This window comes from Oncorhynchus gorbuscha, linkage group LG12, assembly GCF_021184085.1.
Source record: "Oncorhynchus gorbuscha isolate QuinsamMale2020 ecotype Even-year linkage group LG12, OgorEven_v1.0, whole genome shotgun sequence".
NCBI lineage: Eukaryota > Metazoa > Chordata > Actinopteri > Salmoniformes > Salmonidae > Oncorhynchus > Oncorhynchus gorbuscha.
In genome coordinates, this window is record NC_060184.1 from 22,431,789 (window position 1) to 22,445,892 (window position 14,104).

The 14,104-nt window shown below is 41.6% G+C and overlaps 1 protein-coding gene across 6 annotated transcripts in view; it reads right to left on the bottom strand.

Annotated features, from left to right (window-relative positions):
• Positions 1 to 1,817: 1,817 nt before the first annotated feature.
• The window catches only part of LOC123990711 (tumor protein D53 homolog), a 29,356-nt gene continuing 17,069 nt past the window's right edge, over positions 1,818 to 14,104 (bottom strand). For 3 of the 6 annotated variants that reach the window (XM_046291485.1, XM_046291489.1, XM_046291490.1), the window contains 6 exons: positions 13,006 to 13,118; positions 12,498 to 12,646; positions 5,690 to 5,791; positions 4,369 to 4,383; positions 2,862 to 2,922; positions 1,818 to 2,183 (listed from right to left, as the gene is read on the bottom strand). In XM_046291485.1, coding sequence (XP_046147441.1) covers positions 2,052 to 2,183; positions 2,862 to 2,922; positions 4,369 to 4,383; positions 5,690 to 5,791; positions 12,498 to 12,646; positions 13,006 to 13,118 — 572 coding nt within the window. In that variant the 3' untranslated portion in view covers positions 1,818 to 2,051. The remainder of the gene's footprint in view (positions 2,184 to 2,861; positions 2,923 to 4,368; positions 4,384 to 5,689; positions 5,792 to 12,497; positions 12,647 to 13,005; positions 13,119 to 14,104) is intronic. The other 3 variants (XM_046291486.1, XM_046291487.1, XM_046291488.1) reach the window with 3 other exon arrangements.

A 14,104-nucleotide genomic window follows, 5' to 3' on the forward strand; every position in this document is an offset into this window, starting at 1 on the left:
TGATAATCGGTTCTATGGACTATGTTAAGGTGGTGTAAAAAAAAATTTTTTTCACTCTATCCCTCCACGGGCTGATTCCACCACCCGGAGATTGTCCGGTTTATGAAGAGTCTGAACGAAGAGAGCTGGCCACATGGAAGCTGGAGGTGATGGGTTGTCTAGATCAGAGACCAAGAAACCAAGAACAGGCTCCTCCTTGTGACTTCAACATTTTCACTGAATGATGCTACACTCAGCATGTGTCCATAATGTTGTGGTAGCCACTGTTCTTCACAGGAAAATGCAGGATTTCTGGTTCGGGAGCTGTGGAATAATGAAGCAAAAGCTGGGCTATCGTTGAAAACAAAACGTGCGCCCTGTTTTACTCCTAAAGTGCTCATTTTATTCTACATAGAAGTTGGGAAAGATTGAGTCATTTTTTTAAATGAACGTTTCTGAATGTGCACATATTTCACCTGTATGATTCACGTGACGTGGGAATGGGAAGCTGTTTGTCAATTACAGCACGTTTAAAAATGTGTTTGGGCTGTTTTAATACAATGTGTGTGTGCTTGAGTGTTTTATTAGAGTAGTACCACATCATTTAACATATAGTATATATTTCAATGTAATACCATGTTAAGACACTGGACCTTTAGGTTGGTTTGCAAAAAAAATATTTAATAATGATACTGCAGTAAACACAGTATATTCACAGCAGTTTTTTCGGCAGTGTTTGATGCGGAACTGTGTTAGAGCGGTCAAATCCACAGGCGACTCCTGGCATTATACCTACAGCGGACATGCGTGGCGTCGCTTTAAGAGAGAACCCATGCAGCCTGGTTTACAAATTCAAACACTGGAATGTGAGATGTTATCTACAGTACATCTCAATTAGATGGATAAAAGTCCTCTATTTTGTTTGAATGATTTTCAATTTGAGCGACTTTATTTCTATATAGCCTACACTTTCTAATTCTGAAATTCAAACGCGAGTGGGACAGATTTGGATTTGTGACACCACCAAAACATCAGTCTATGCGGGTGTCAGCTATCGCAGGTTAACACTTGATCTGATTTAATCTAGGCCTAAAATCGGTAAATGTCTGATAACATCTATCACCTGAATGTCTGATAAACGTCACAGTTATGTTAAAAAACAATTTGAACAATAAACAAGGAGATTGTGCTAATTATGTAAATAGAAAAAAAACCCAGCTGTATGGTTCATTATTGTAGATTAGCAGTATAATAACCAGAAATAAACATTGCTTGACAGCTGTGATCTATAATAAGCATAAATTGTGTATCATATACTGGATGGTCATTCTGTCCCCGATCAAGGATCATGTGCAAACGGGGTAGTTGGAATAAATTAGATATTAATATGATTCGAAAGGTGTGACAGTGTATGCAGTAGATTCCAGCACAAGGCCTTATCTTGGTCCCCATTAACAGTATTGGCCTACAAACCCAGCACATGCAACTCCCTCCCCCCAATAGTGTTATATGACTGTCCACTCTTGGAAGTAGGGTCTCTATTCAATGTGTATTGCTGAAGCTGTACAGACTGCAAAATAGAAAAGGTATATTTCCGATTGAGTTAACATATGCAGCATTTACCGTGAATGCACGAACATTGCCTTTAAAACTTCCACAATATGGATTGAATAGAGCCCTAATAATAATAATATTTTTTAAGTCTGTCATTTTAGTATTGGGAAGAAATGTCACTATTTTTTGTTTTTCAAATACATTTGATATAAACGACATTCATTTTAATACAAAAAGCTAATAGTTGTAATCATAGAAATGAAATAAAGGACAGGAGTACTTTACAGTATCACAATATTTCTTTATGATGTTGTATGGAAACACATATAAAGCTAAGTAAGTAATAAGTAAATGTAAGTAGCAGGTAGATAATATACATGTGTGTTGGTACTGATGGGGCTTTGGTTAGATAGGCCTATGTCATGCACTCCACATCAGGTAATGTGGCCTCTGGGCCAGTGAGGGGCAGTAGAGTGCTAATCCTGGTCTGGGGAGGTAGTAGAGTGGTTCAGACTGGTCTAGCAGGTCCTCTCATGATCACTGCTCTTGGACATGTTGTTGCTGGGGGTTTCTTGGGCACTGGCGTGAGCGGCTGAAGACAACACCTCCTCAAAACTCCCTCCACGCCCTTGGCTTCCCACCTTGGTCTGCTCCAAAAACAAAAATGCAGAGGTACACACACAAAAGCAAACAACAATGTTAAAACCAATAAGAATCTGTGACATTTCTTTGGTGTTCTAACATCCCTGCTGATGACAACATTTGGCTCTAAATGCTCACATTCAAAGTGGAGCGATTGTTCTCCAGAGAGTAGTGTTTAACTTCAATTAGTTGAGCTGTAAAAATAGACTGGATTTAAAAAATAAAATAAACTTTTATTTAACTAGGCAAGTCAGTTAAGAACAAATTCTTATTTACAATACTGGTCTACACCGGCCAAACCTGGACCAATTGTGCACCGCCCTATGGAATACCTAAACTAGAGGAAGTGAAGCTTTGAAAGAAAGGAGGAGTCAACAAGAAAGATCCGAATACTGTTGAGACACAATGTTTACTTTACTTATGTTGACTTTACTGGCCGGGATTCAATCCGATCGTGCTTTGTTCGCAATGCACATGTTAAAAGACAATGTTCCCGCATTCGGAAGGGACACATTCTTTAAAAAATGCTGCATATCTCAAATCGAAAAATTACCTTTAAAAATGGGCCATTGTCCAAATCCGCAATCGTATTGAATCCCAGCCTAACTTACTTCAACATTACGTAAATAAAGCGCTCATAGCTCTGTCATTGCTCTGACAGCAACATGTGTAATGTTTCACATTACCTTTATGTTGGAAACGGTGCATTCAACCTTCTCCTCAAAGGACTTGAAACTGGGCGAGTTCCTAATGGGATGATTAGTCAGATCAGTTTTCCACAATACTATAATTTTACTATACAACATGTATCTGAGTCACCATGAAGTAGAACTGCACAACGGTTGAAGCCAGCCACCATACCGTATGTTTACTGTTGTGTAGTTTAACTAAAGCTGCCTGCATTTACAGTCCTCTCTATACTAAAGCTGCCTGCACTTACAGTCCTCTATCAACACAACACTGTGAGAAGACCTGTATGCTCAGTGTAATTGAAAGGTTGCTTTTTCTAGTGTTAGGATTTCTATGATTGCTGTATTTTCCCACATTTATCTTTTAATAAACAGGTCAGATAAACATTTCCTGATGACTGCTGCAGTAAATAGACCAAGATTACGTTATACCTGTAAATTCTGAAACAATACCAATTCCCCTCATAATAATGCTTACAAACATTCAGCCTTAAGACACCAAGAATAACTGGGTGGCTAAGGATGGGGATCTAAGGATGGGGATCTAACGGAGTACCAACCCTATCACTACACACAATTACCTCATAGCGGGCATGCTCATTGAGTGGCGGATAGAGTAGCTGTCCCCAGAGAGCATGGCCCAGATAAGAGAGGAGTTCAATCATTTACATGGATTTACAGAAAGCAGAAATCACAGAGCACACACACTAGTCAGTACGGAAACGTTTCTATAATATAGATTTACCCATCATCCGATTGCCCAAAAGAAACAGTTTTTAGATTCAAGTATTATAGACGAATATAATAGCTTATAGTGTAATATGATATATGTTCTTAGACAGTGTTGGGAAAGCCAAGTATTGCCTACTTCATATTTTAGCCATAAAGGTAGTGTAGTTCCAGTAGTTACTTACACCGCTACATGGTAAAAACGTTTACTACTGAAAACACTATTTGAATTCAGTTAAACTACCACAAACCTACTGCAAAGCATTTGTAGTTAAATGACTAGTTGAAGTACATGTAGTTCCCTACTCAACACTGTTCTTAGACGACTTAGTCATGCAGTATCATCTAAAGTGATGACTTACACATACGTATATGACTAACAACTTCTAGAGAACTAGTAATGGTAATTGTACAAAAGAGAAATAAAAATAAAACACAACTGTAACCATATTGGTCTACCCTCAAATAAAACATGCTATGGTCAACAACACTAAGTCATGCCTGCCTAGTGGTCAGTTTGCTACAGATCTGAGGAGCTGGCGTATTCACTATTATGTGACTGCACCGGAATTGTCTCAATCAAATCCTGGAAATGATCCCATTCAGTTGGTAGTCATCATCCTAATTACGCTCATATTTAAGTAAGTAAATGGCCACCATCTTAGTTGGTCTTTTGACTAGTTTCAGTGCAGTCATAGCAAAGACACACAGAATATCAGACTCCAAATCAGAAGTAGACTACTGAGATAACACAAACACAAACACAATATCTTACCCAAGTGAATTTGATCTTTTGATGCGTAGAAAGAGATTAAAAAACAAACATATTTCAAGACATTTGAATGACAGTATTAAGTGCCCCACTTATACTGTACATTGTGACTTAATTTCAGAAATACAGCAGAATTGAATGAATCTTCTTTTCAAGAAAAGCCACACAAAGATCCAGTCCACACACACTTCAAACACAGTTAACCAAGCAATCATCCAAGCTATGGCAATGCCATACTCTATGCTGTACTGCAGGCCGACATTATGAAATAGAATGCAAATGTTTGGGTTGCAACTATTTAAATAGAAATCTGCAGTCTGTAGTGCGGAGTAAAGCCAGCAGCAAGTATCACCACAGGTAACATACCTTGCTTTGTCTGGTACCTCCTAGCTAAATAATACTTTGAACATATTTCAAACCAAATGCAAGTGGGCCAGGGCACTTTTTCATTTCACTGGGCAACATAGTGAAAATAATGTGTTGTACTGTATATATAATTCACACGAAAAATCCACAGGAACTCATTTGCATGCACACACAAACACACAAACTAGGGGGCATACCTTCTGATACATTAACTCAAGGCCAAACATGCTGGAATACATGAAAGAATGTCCATTTGTCTCTAGATTAATGTTAAACATGATTTCAAACAAAATTGGTTGATAAATACACTATTCCAAGTATTTTGTTACATGTCATTATCATGCAATAATGACAACAATATTAAAAGAACAAAACAAAGACTGACACCTCGACAATACACACTACATGGACAGGTATAACAGTAAATCACAGTTTTCCTTTGTCATGACTCGTCTGAGTATTGCATTACCAGTGACAGATGTCTGTGATACGATAGCTCCCCAGTGGCAGAGTGTAGAGCCAGAATACTGGCCAGCCATGGAGCTCTATTGTGCCACCATGCCTTGTCAGAGCTCCAGTCCTTCAGGGCTGATCTGGTCAGTCACTGCGGGCTAGCTCACAGATCTCCCAGCCCTGATCACAGCTCTCGAAGCTTTGATCCAAACCCACCCCGGCCTGCATCCAATCTGGCCTGCAGAAAGTCGCTTACTCTGGGTTTACGCAATGCAAACATGTCCCCCTGTCTGGGTCAACCACAGCAACAGTGAGGATTGGGCACATGACAAGGCAGACTGGGTGCAGAGAAGCAGAGACAAGGGGGGAGCGTGGTCATTCTGACTGGAGGGCCCCTGTATTCTGTTTCAATAGCTGAAGGCTTAAAGATGTACCATAAGGATTTAGTTGATAGGATATTCAATATTTTGATGCGTGGTTGCCATAGGCACCAGTGACACTGTACCTCATATCCCCAAACTTCCTGCTGATGGCTGTTCCCAGTGTGGTGAACGCTGCTGACGTTTTCTGCCCTGCCGTGCTCAACGTCTCCGATGTCTTTTTGTACCTGGCCAAATGAAAAGACAAGACGGTGATGATCAAAACAGACAAATAACAGGATACCTTAGGACAGCCACTCCTGTGCTCTTCCCATCCCTGTCCAGAACACTATTCACTACACACACACAGATTAGTTTCATAGTCAGAGTTGGAGCCAGGGTGTAACTGATTCTCCAGCACAGCATCATATCTATACAAATATGCCCGATGGGAATATCCTTTACCTGTGGAGAGCAGATTTGATTCATTTTATTCACTGCATATAGTATACATACAGTGCCTTTGGAAAGTATTCACAATCCTAGACTTTTTCCACATTTTGTTATGATACAGCCTTATTCTAAAATGGATTAAATGCAACATTTTCCACAGCAATCTACACACAATACCCCATAATGACAAAGTTAAAATAGGTTGTATTACATTTTAGCTAATAAAAAACAGAAATACCTTATTTACATAAGTATTCAGACCCTTTGCTACAAGACTCAAAATTGAGCTCAGTTGCATCCTGTTTCCATTGATCATTCTTGAGATGTTTCTACAACTTGATTGGAGACCACCTGTAGTAAATTCAATTGATTGGACATGATTTGGAATTCACACACTTATCAGGTCCCACAGTTGACAGTGCATGTCAGCGCAAAAACCAAGCCGTGACGTTGAAGGAATTGTCCATAGAGCTCCGAGACAGGACTGTGTCCAAGCATACATCTGGGGAAGGGTACCAAAACATTTCTGCAGTATTGAAGGTCCCCAAGAACACAATAGCCTTCATCATTCTTAAATGGAAATTTAGGAACTACCAATTCCAAGCATCAAGTTGGGAGGAAACCTGGCACCATCCCTACGGTGAAACATGGTGGTGGCAGCATTATGCTGTGGGGATGGGAGACTAGTCAGGATCGAGGCAAAGATTAACAGAGAAAAGTACAGAGAAATCATTGATGAAAACCTGCTCCAGAACACTCGGTACCTCAGACTGGGGGCGAAGGTTCACCTTCCAACGGGACAAAGACCCTAAGCACAATGCCAAGACAACACAGGAAGGCTTCGAGACATGTCTTTGAATGGCCCAGCCAGAGCCCGGACTTGAACCCCATCAAACATCTCTGGAGAGACCTGAAAATAGCTGTGCGGCAACATTCCCCATCCAACCTGCCAGTGCTTGAGAGGATCTGCAGAGAAGAATGGGAGAAACTCCAAATACAGGTGTGCCAAGCTTGTAGCATCATACCCAAGAAGACTCAATGCTGTTATCGCTGCCCAAGGTGCTTCAACAAAGTACTGACTAAAGGGTCTGAATATTTGTGTAAATGTGATATTTTAGGTAATAAATTAGCAAGAAATTCTAAAAACCTGGTTTTGCTTTGTCATTATTGGATATTGATAAGGAGAAAACAAATTTAATCAATTTTAGAATAAGGCTGTAACATAACAAAAAAAATGGGGAAAAAGTCAAGGGGTCTGAATACTTTCCGAAGGCAAAGCACCCTGAGCAAGGCTTAGGTGAGAAAGACTTTTCCCTATTGATGCTGCAGAATCGATGGGACACACAGGAGAGCATCACTTTGATCATTTGTACAGCTTAAATACCACTGTTAGGGCTCTGGCCTATAAAGGGAAGCCATTGATTTTCCTCTTTGTTTTCTAGGTCTAACAGCCTGCTCGTCTGATGCCAAACCTGGTCTCAGAGCATTTCGTATTTTTCTATATGTAAATTCCGAGACACTACATTTAGTTACGTTTCATATGGTATGTAATCATTTGTGGAAGTCCATCACCCAACTTTGCATTATACACTGCTAAAAAAAATTAGGGAACACTAAAATAACACATCCTACATCTGAATGAATGAAATATTCTTATTAAATACTTTTTTCTTTACATAGTTGATGTGCTGACAACAAAAATCACACAAAAATGATCAATGGAAATCAAATTTATCAACCCATGGAGGTCTGGATTTGGAGTCACACTCAAAATTAAAGTGGAAAACTACACTACAGTCTGATCCAACTGATGTAATGTCCTTAAAACAAGTCAAAATGAGGCTCAGTAGTGTGTGTGGCCTCCCTACAACGCCTGGGCATGCTCCTGATGAAGTGGCGGATGGACTCCTGAGGGATCTCCTCCCAGACCTGGAGTAAAGCATCCGTCAACTCCTGGACAGTCTGTGGTGCAACGTGGCACTGGTTGATGGAGCGAGACATGATGTCCCAGATGTGCTCAATTGGATTCAGGTCTGGGGAACGGGCGGGCCAGTCCATAGCATCAATGCCTTCCTCTTGCAGGAACTGCTGACACACTCCAGCCACATGAGGTCTAGCATTGTCTTGCATTAGGAGGAACCCAGGGCCAACCGCACCAGCATATGGTCTCACAAGGGGTCTGAGGATCTCATCTCGGTACCTAATGGCAGTCAGGCTACCTCTGGCGAGCACATGGAGAACTGTGCGGCCCCCCAAAGAAATACCACCCCACACCATGACTGACCCACCGCCAAACCGGTCATGCTGGAGGATGTTGCAGGCAGCAGAACATTCTCCACGGCGTCTCCAGACTCTTGTCACATGCTCAGTGTGAACTTGCTTTATCTGTGAAGAGCACAGGGCGCCAGTGGCGAATTTGCCAATCTTAGTGTTCTCTGGCAAATGCCAAACGTCCTACACGGTATTGGGCTGTAAGCCCAACCCCCACCTGTGGACGTCGGACCCTCATACCACCCTCATGGAGTCTGTTTCTGACAGTTTGAGCAGACACATGCACATTTGTGGCCTGCTGGAGGTCATTTTGCAGGGCTCTGGCAGTGCTCCTCCTGCTCCTCCTTACACAAAGGCAGAGGTAGCGGTCCTGCTGCTGGGTTGTTGCCCTCCTAGGGTCTCCTCCACGTCTCCTGATGTACTGGCCTGTCTCCTGGTAGCGCCTCCATGCACTGGACACTGCGCTGACAGACACAGCAAACCTTCTTGCCACAGCTCGCATTGATGTGCCATCCTGGATGAGCTGCACTACCTGAGCCACTTGTGTGGGTTGTAGACTCCGTCTCATGCTACCACTAGAGTGAAAGCACCGCCAGCATTCAAAAGTGACCAAAACATCAGCCAGGAAGCATAGGAACTGAGAAGTGGTCTGTTGTCATCACCTGTAGAACCACTCCTTTATTGGGGGTGTCTTGCTAATTGCCTATAATTTCCACCTGTTGTCTAATCCATTTGCACAACAGCATGTGAAATTTATTGTCAGTGTTGCTTCCTAAGTGGACAGTTTGATTTCACAGAAGTGTGATTGACTTGGAGTTACATTGTGTTGTTTAAGTGTTCCCTTTATTTTGTTGAGCAGTGTATGGTACGAATTTGCAAAACGTACATTATGTTATGAATTTGCTAAATGTACTATGTTACAAATTTGCTAAATGTATGACATGTTACTAATTCTAGCTAGGTGGCAACTGTAGCTAACTGGCTAACGTTAGCTAGGCTAGGGGTTAGCGGTTAAGTTTAGGTGTTAGGTTAAAGGGTTAGAGTTAGGGAAAGGATTAGCTAAAGGGATTAGGGGAAGGGTTAATGTTAGGGAAGGGTTAGCCAACATGCTAAGTAGTTGCAAATTATCTCAAAAGTAGTAAGTAGTTGAAAAGTTGCTAATTAGCTAAAATAGTCCGTGATGAGATTCAGACTCGCAACCTTTGGGTTGCTAGACAATCGGGTTATACGCCTACCCATTAACCAACCTACCACCCTTTCCCCAGGCACCGAAGACGTGGATGTCGATTAAGGCAGCCCCCCACACCTCTCTGATTCAAATGTGGAAGATACATTTCAGTTGAATGCATTAGGTATCCCCCCCTTTCCCTTACTTTCATTTTTGCCATAAGTAACCATATGTCTTATATAACCATACCAAAAGTAACATATCATACTAATTTGAGTGTCCCGGATTTACTATGTTATGTCTATTCTATGAGACCAGGATGCTGCCTGCCTGGCTTCCAACCTCTCAGAGACCCAGGCCCTAGAGCCTGATTACCGCTCAGTGCATTAGACACAGACTGCATGGAAATCTGAGGTCCGCATCTGGCCGTCACAGACACACCTATGCCTGCTAACGGTTCCATCTGAAAATTATCACTACGCCTCCATAAGAATATCATGTTCATGTTGCTGTCCGAATAGTCTCTTGCATCTATCGCAACTCGCACATTACTGGTCCTTGCTTCCAGCCTAAAATTTAGTTTGGTACAGCGGGGGTTAATATAAGCCTTGCAGTCTGTCTGTCCGACCTTGGAAACAACAAAGTTTCCCTTTTGAATTTCGATCTCTGTAGTACCATAGACTAAGTCTGGACACCATTCACTCTATGGTCTGCATCTGACCCATGGATTGTGCAATGTGCTTTTATAACACAGGAGGTTGGTGGCATCTTAAAATGGGGAGGACGGGCTCATAGTAATGGCTGGAATGGAATGAAATCGAACTCAAACACATGGTTTACATGTAGACGAGACAGCTTTTCTGAGCCAGTCGAAATCATGCACCAACCCCATTATCATGGACATATCCATTTAAATGCCAATCAAAAAAAGTTCAAAAAACGAAAATGCAGCTAGTGTAGTGCCATTCCAGGTTCAATATTTGATGTGACTGAAGTAGCTGAAGTTAGCTAGCAAGTGACAATAAGTTAAAGGCTGCATAGCAACCATTTTCTTTAGAACGGACAATGAGCCTTTTGCATAGCAACTACACAAAAATAATTAAACGACTGGAGCAACATGACCAAGATTTTTGTCCGGACAATATCTTCTGGTGGAAGAATTAAATTGTATGAATTAACTCAAAATAACTTTAAATGTAATTCATTGTTATTGTAATATGATAGTGAACGTTTTATAAAGCAATAATGCATGCGAAGCAGTGATATATCATGAATACTGTCACAGGTAAATGGGTTGACCAACTACACCATTCACCTGTGACTGTATTAATGATACAGCACTGCCTCATGCCTTATTGTTTAATTAAACTGCGGCATTGTTGAATACTAATTTCTGATTGGCTTGAAGAGCATTCTAGAGCGTCCATTATTTCCCTATAGCGCACGGCATATCAGCACAGTAGAATTCAATGGCTATAGTTAATTCTTACATGTTCTATGTTTTAGCTGCTTTTGAAAGCAAAAGTTAAATTGAAAACATTATTGGCATTGTGGAATTCGATTTTCATAATAGCAAGCTAAGACTGATGGTTTGGTTAGCTAAACTAGCAAGTCTGTTTGGTTACCAGGGTAACTACTGTAGCTATCTAGTAAATAACGGACGCCAACAACAAACCACACTGACAATAGATACAGCTCAGGCGTTGATGGAGTTGTTGACCTCCACACTTGTCCCCGTTTTGCGTTGGTTTTGAGACTGGAGATTAAGGAGATATGTTGTGGCATTTACACAGTGGAGGCCCCCTAATCTCCTCTCCTCTCCCGTCCAGCCAGCCATCCCACAGCACCACGGATCTGCTTGGCCCTGGCGACTTGCGGTTCCCCCTCACCATGGTAACAGTGACAGGAGAGGGGCACTGCTCATTTGCGCACCTAGTTAAAGTGTGACTCTGATAACAGAATAACCAGGGAGACAGGAGATCTAGGCCGACTGTATGGCTGTTCACACAAAATGGCTATAAATACAGAACTGACCTACACTGAGTGAACACTTGGTCTTTCCATGATATAGACTAACCAGGTGAATCCAGGTGAAAGCTATGATCCCTTATTGATGTCATCTGTTAAATCGACTTCAATCTGTGTAGATGAAGGGATGGAGCCAGGTTAAATACGGAGTTTCAAGCCTTGAGACAGTTGTGACATGGATTGTGTATGTGTGCCATTCAGAGGGTGAATGGACAAGACAAAATATTTAAGTGTCTTTGAATGGGTTATGTTAGTAGGTGCCAGGCGCACCGGTTTGAGTGTGTCAAAAACTGCAACGCTGCTGGGTTTTCCCCAGAATGGTCCACCACCCAAAGGACATTCAGTCAACTTGACAAAGCTGTGGGAAGCATTTGAGTCAACATGTGCCAGCATCCCTGTGGAACACTGTCAACACCTTGTAGAGTCTATTCCCCGACGAATGGAGGCTGTTCTGAGGGCAAAAGAGGGTGCAACGCAATATTAGGAAGGGGTTCCTAATGTTTTATCCACTCAGTGTATATGAGCTCTACAAAACAAATCAGCAGTCCACTTAACATATCATTCAGGGTTTGTCCTGGTCAGAACTGCACACATTGTTTTGATGTTGATCAGTGTCTCAGAGAGAGCCTGAAGCTGCTGTTTGATTTGACTGGCTGCTCCCGTGGGAAGATGTGTCCTGGGCCAGGCAGCACTAATAAGTTGCTTGCTCCCTGTCAATGTCTGCCTCACTGAGCCTGAACAGACCCGGATCCATACATACATCACTCTGTGATGCCTATAAAGGCAATCTCTGGTGTCAGGAGCAAAACACCTGGCCTGAGTGCCATTTTCCTATTTTCTTCTCCAAATGTTAAGCTTATGCACTTACTCTGAGACGGTCTATAAATGGCAACAATAAATGGCAACTGTAGGAGTCTAATTTAGACTCTCCCCCCCCCCCAATCCCTCTGGCTCCATGCACATTGGAATGTATTGTAACAACATATTTGACACATGAAGCATAATACACACATTGAAATATGTTGGGTACTTACACAGTGGAAGTCTGCATGTCATACCAGCTCCTGTTGAAGTTCTGTTTGAACTCAATGAGTGGTGTTATACCCAGTTTGGCTTTGAGCTCTGAGTGGTGTTTCTCTTTGGAGGCCAACACTTGCCTAAGGGTGGAGATGTCTTCCTCTAACTAGAGGGATAAACAAAGAGGAAAAAAGAGAATTAGAGAAATGGAGTAAGAGAGGGATACTAATTTCCCCCTGGGCTCAAGTATCCATATGTGACCTTGTTTGCTTTATAGAGCATTCATTTTGAATGCTCAAAAAGTGTAATATTGTTTTGGGATGAGGCCTAATACGCTACATAGATGTTGGTTATAGAGCTGTAATAAACTGAGGGAACTCAAGTACAGAACAATGGCTTTTAGCAGACTTTCACTTATTTGGATGGACAGAATGAAGGTAGAGCTTTCTTGAATCCAACTCGATCAACATACCAGGCTAAACATTGAAAAACAGATCAGTGAAAAGTGCTGATGAGAGGGACTACCTTTGTGAGTTCACTCAATATTTCCTCCCTCTCTTCAGTCAGAGTGTTGTTGAGGTCCACATCTGACACCATCTCTTCATCTACTTCAGTTACAGGCTCTGGGTCCAACAGACCTGGGGATAGACAAGGATGGAGGCTTAAAAACGAAACCAACTCGTCAAAGGTTAGGAAACTACAAATTTGCATATGGTGGACATTAACAATCACATACAGTAAGTCATGGCTAGTAACTCAGGCACCCTGTTGTCAAATAGTCTAACTAGAAGAGCTGAGTAGGCTACAGCAAGGCAGATTCACAAATATGTTGCCATGGTAACACGGCCACAGTTCAGACAGAATGAACTAGATCACTGCATCACTTAGACAATGTCAATATACCCAGCATGACCCCAAAATAGTTTAACAACCACCGTTAGATCCAGTGACCGTAATGCTCTACACTAGAGCTTCTATTTCCAAGCAGATTTATATTTTTATGCATTTAAAGCTAAGATACAGTCTCTTCTGGGTAGTTTAGAGAAAAGTAATGCTAACCCGTTCCAGAAGGCCACCAGTTGTCTATAAGAGCATATACAACTAGGTGGGTCTAATCCTGGATGCCGATTGGTTAAAACTGCATTCCAGCTGATGTTTATTCCAAAAGTTATCACCGGCTAAAGCTATGATGTTGAAATGCCCATTTACTCTGTTCCATCTCACTGCGCGATCCACTGTCTCATCAGCCAGGCAATTTATAAACTTTTTATATAAACAATTTATAAAAAGCGTCTAGACTGGCACGTTAGTCGTAACGATGTGACCAAGGCGCAGCGTGATATGAATACATTCCTCTTTTAATAAAGAAACACAAAACAAACTAACTAACAAAACGACGGTGACGCTATATAGTGGGGCAAAAAATTATTTAGTCAGCCACAAATTGTGCAAGTTCTCCCACTTAAAAAGATGAGGCCTGTAATTTTCATCATAGGTACACTTCAACTATGACAGACAAGATGAGAAGAAGAAATCCAGAAAATCACACTCCTCTGTCCTCCACTCGTTACCTGTATTAATGGCACCTGTTTGAACTTGTTATCAGTATAAAAGACACCTGTTC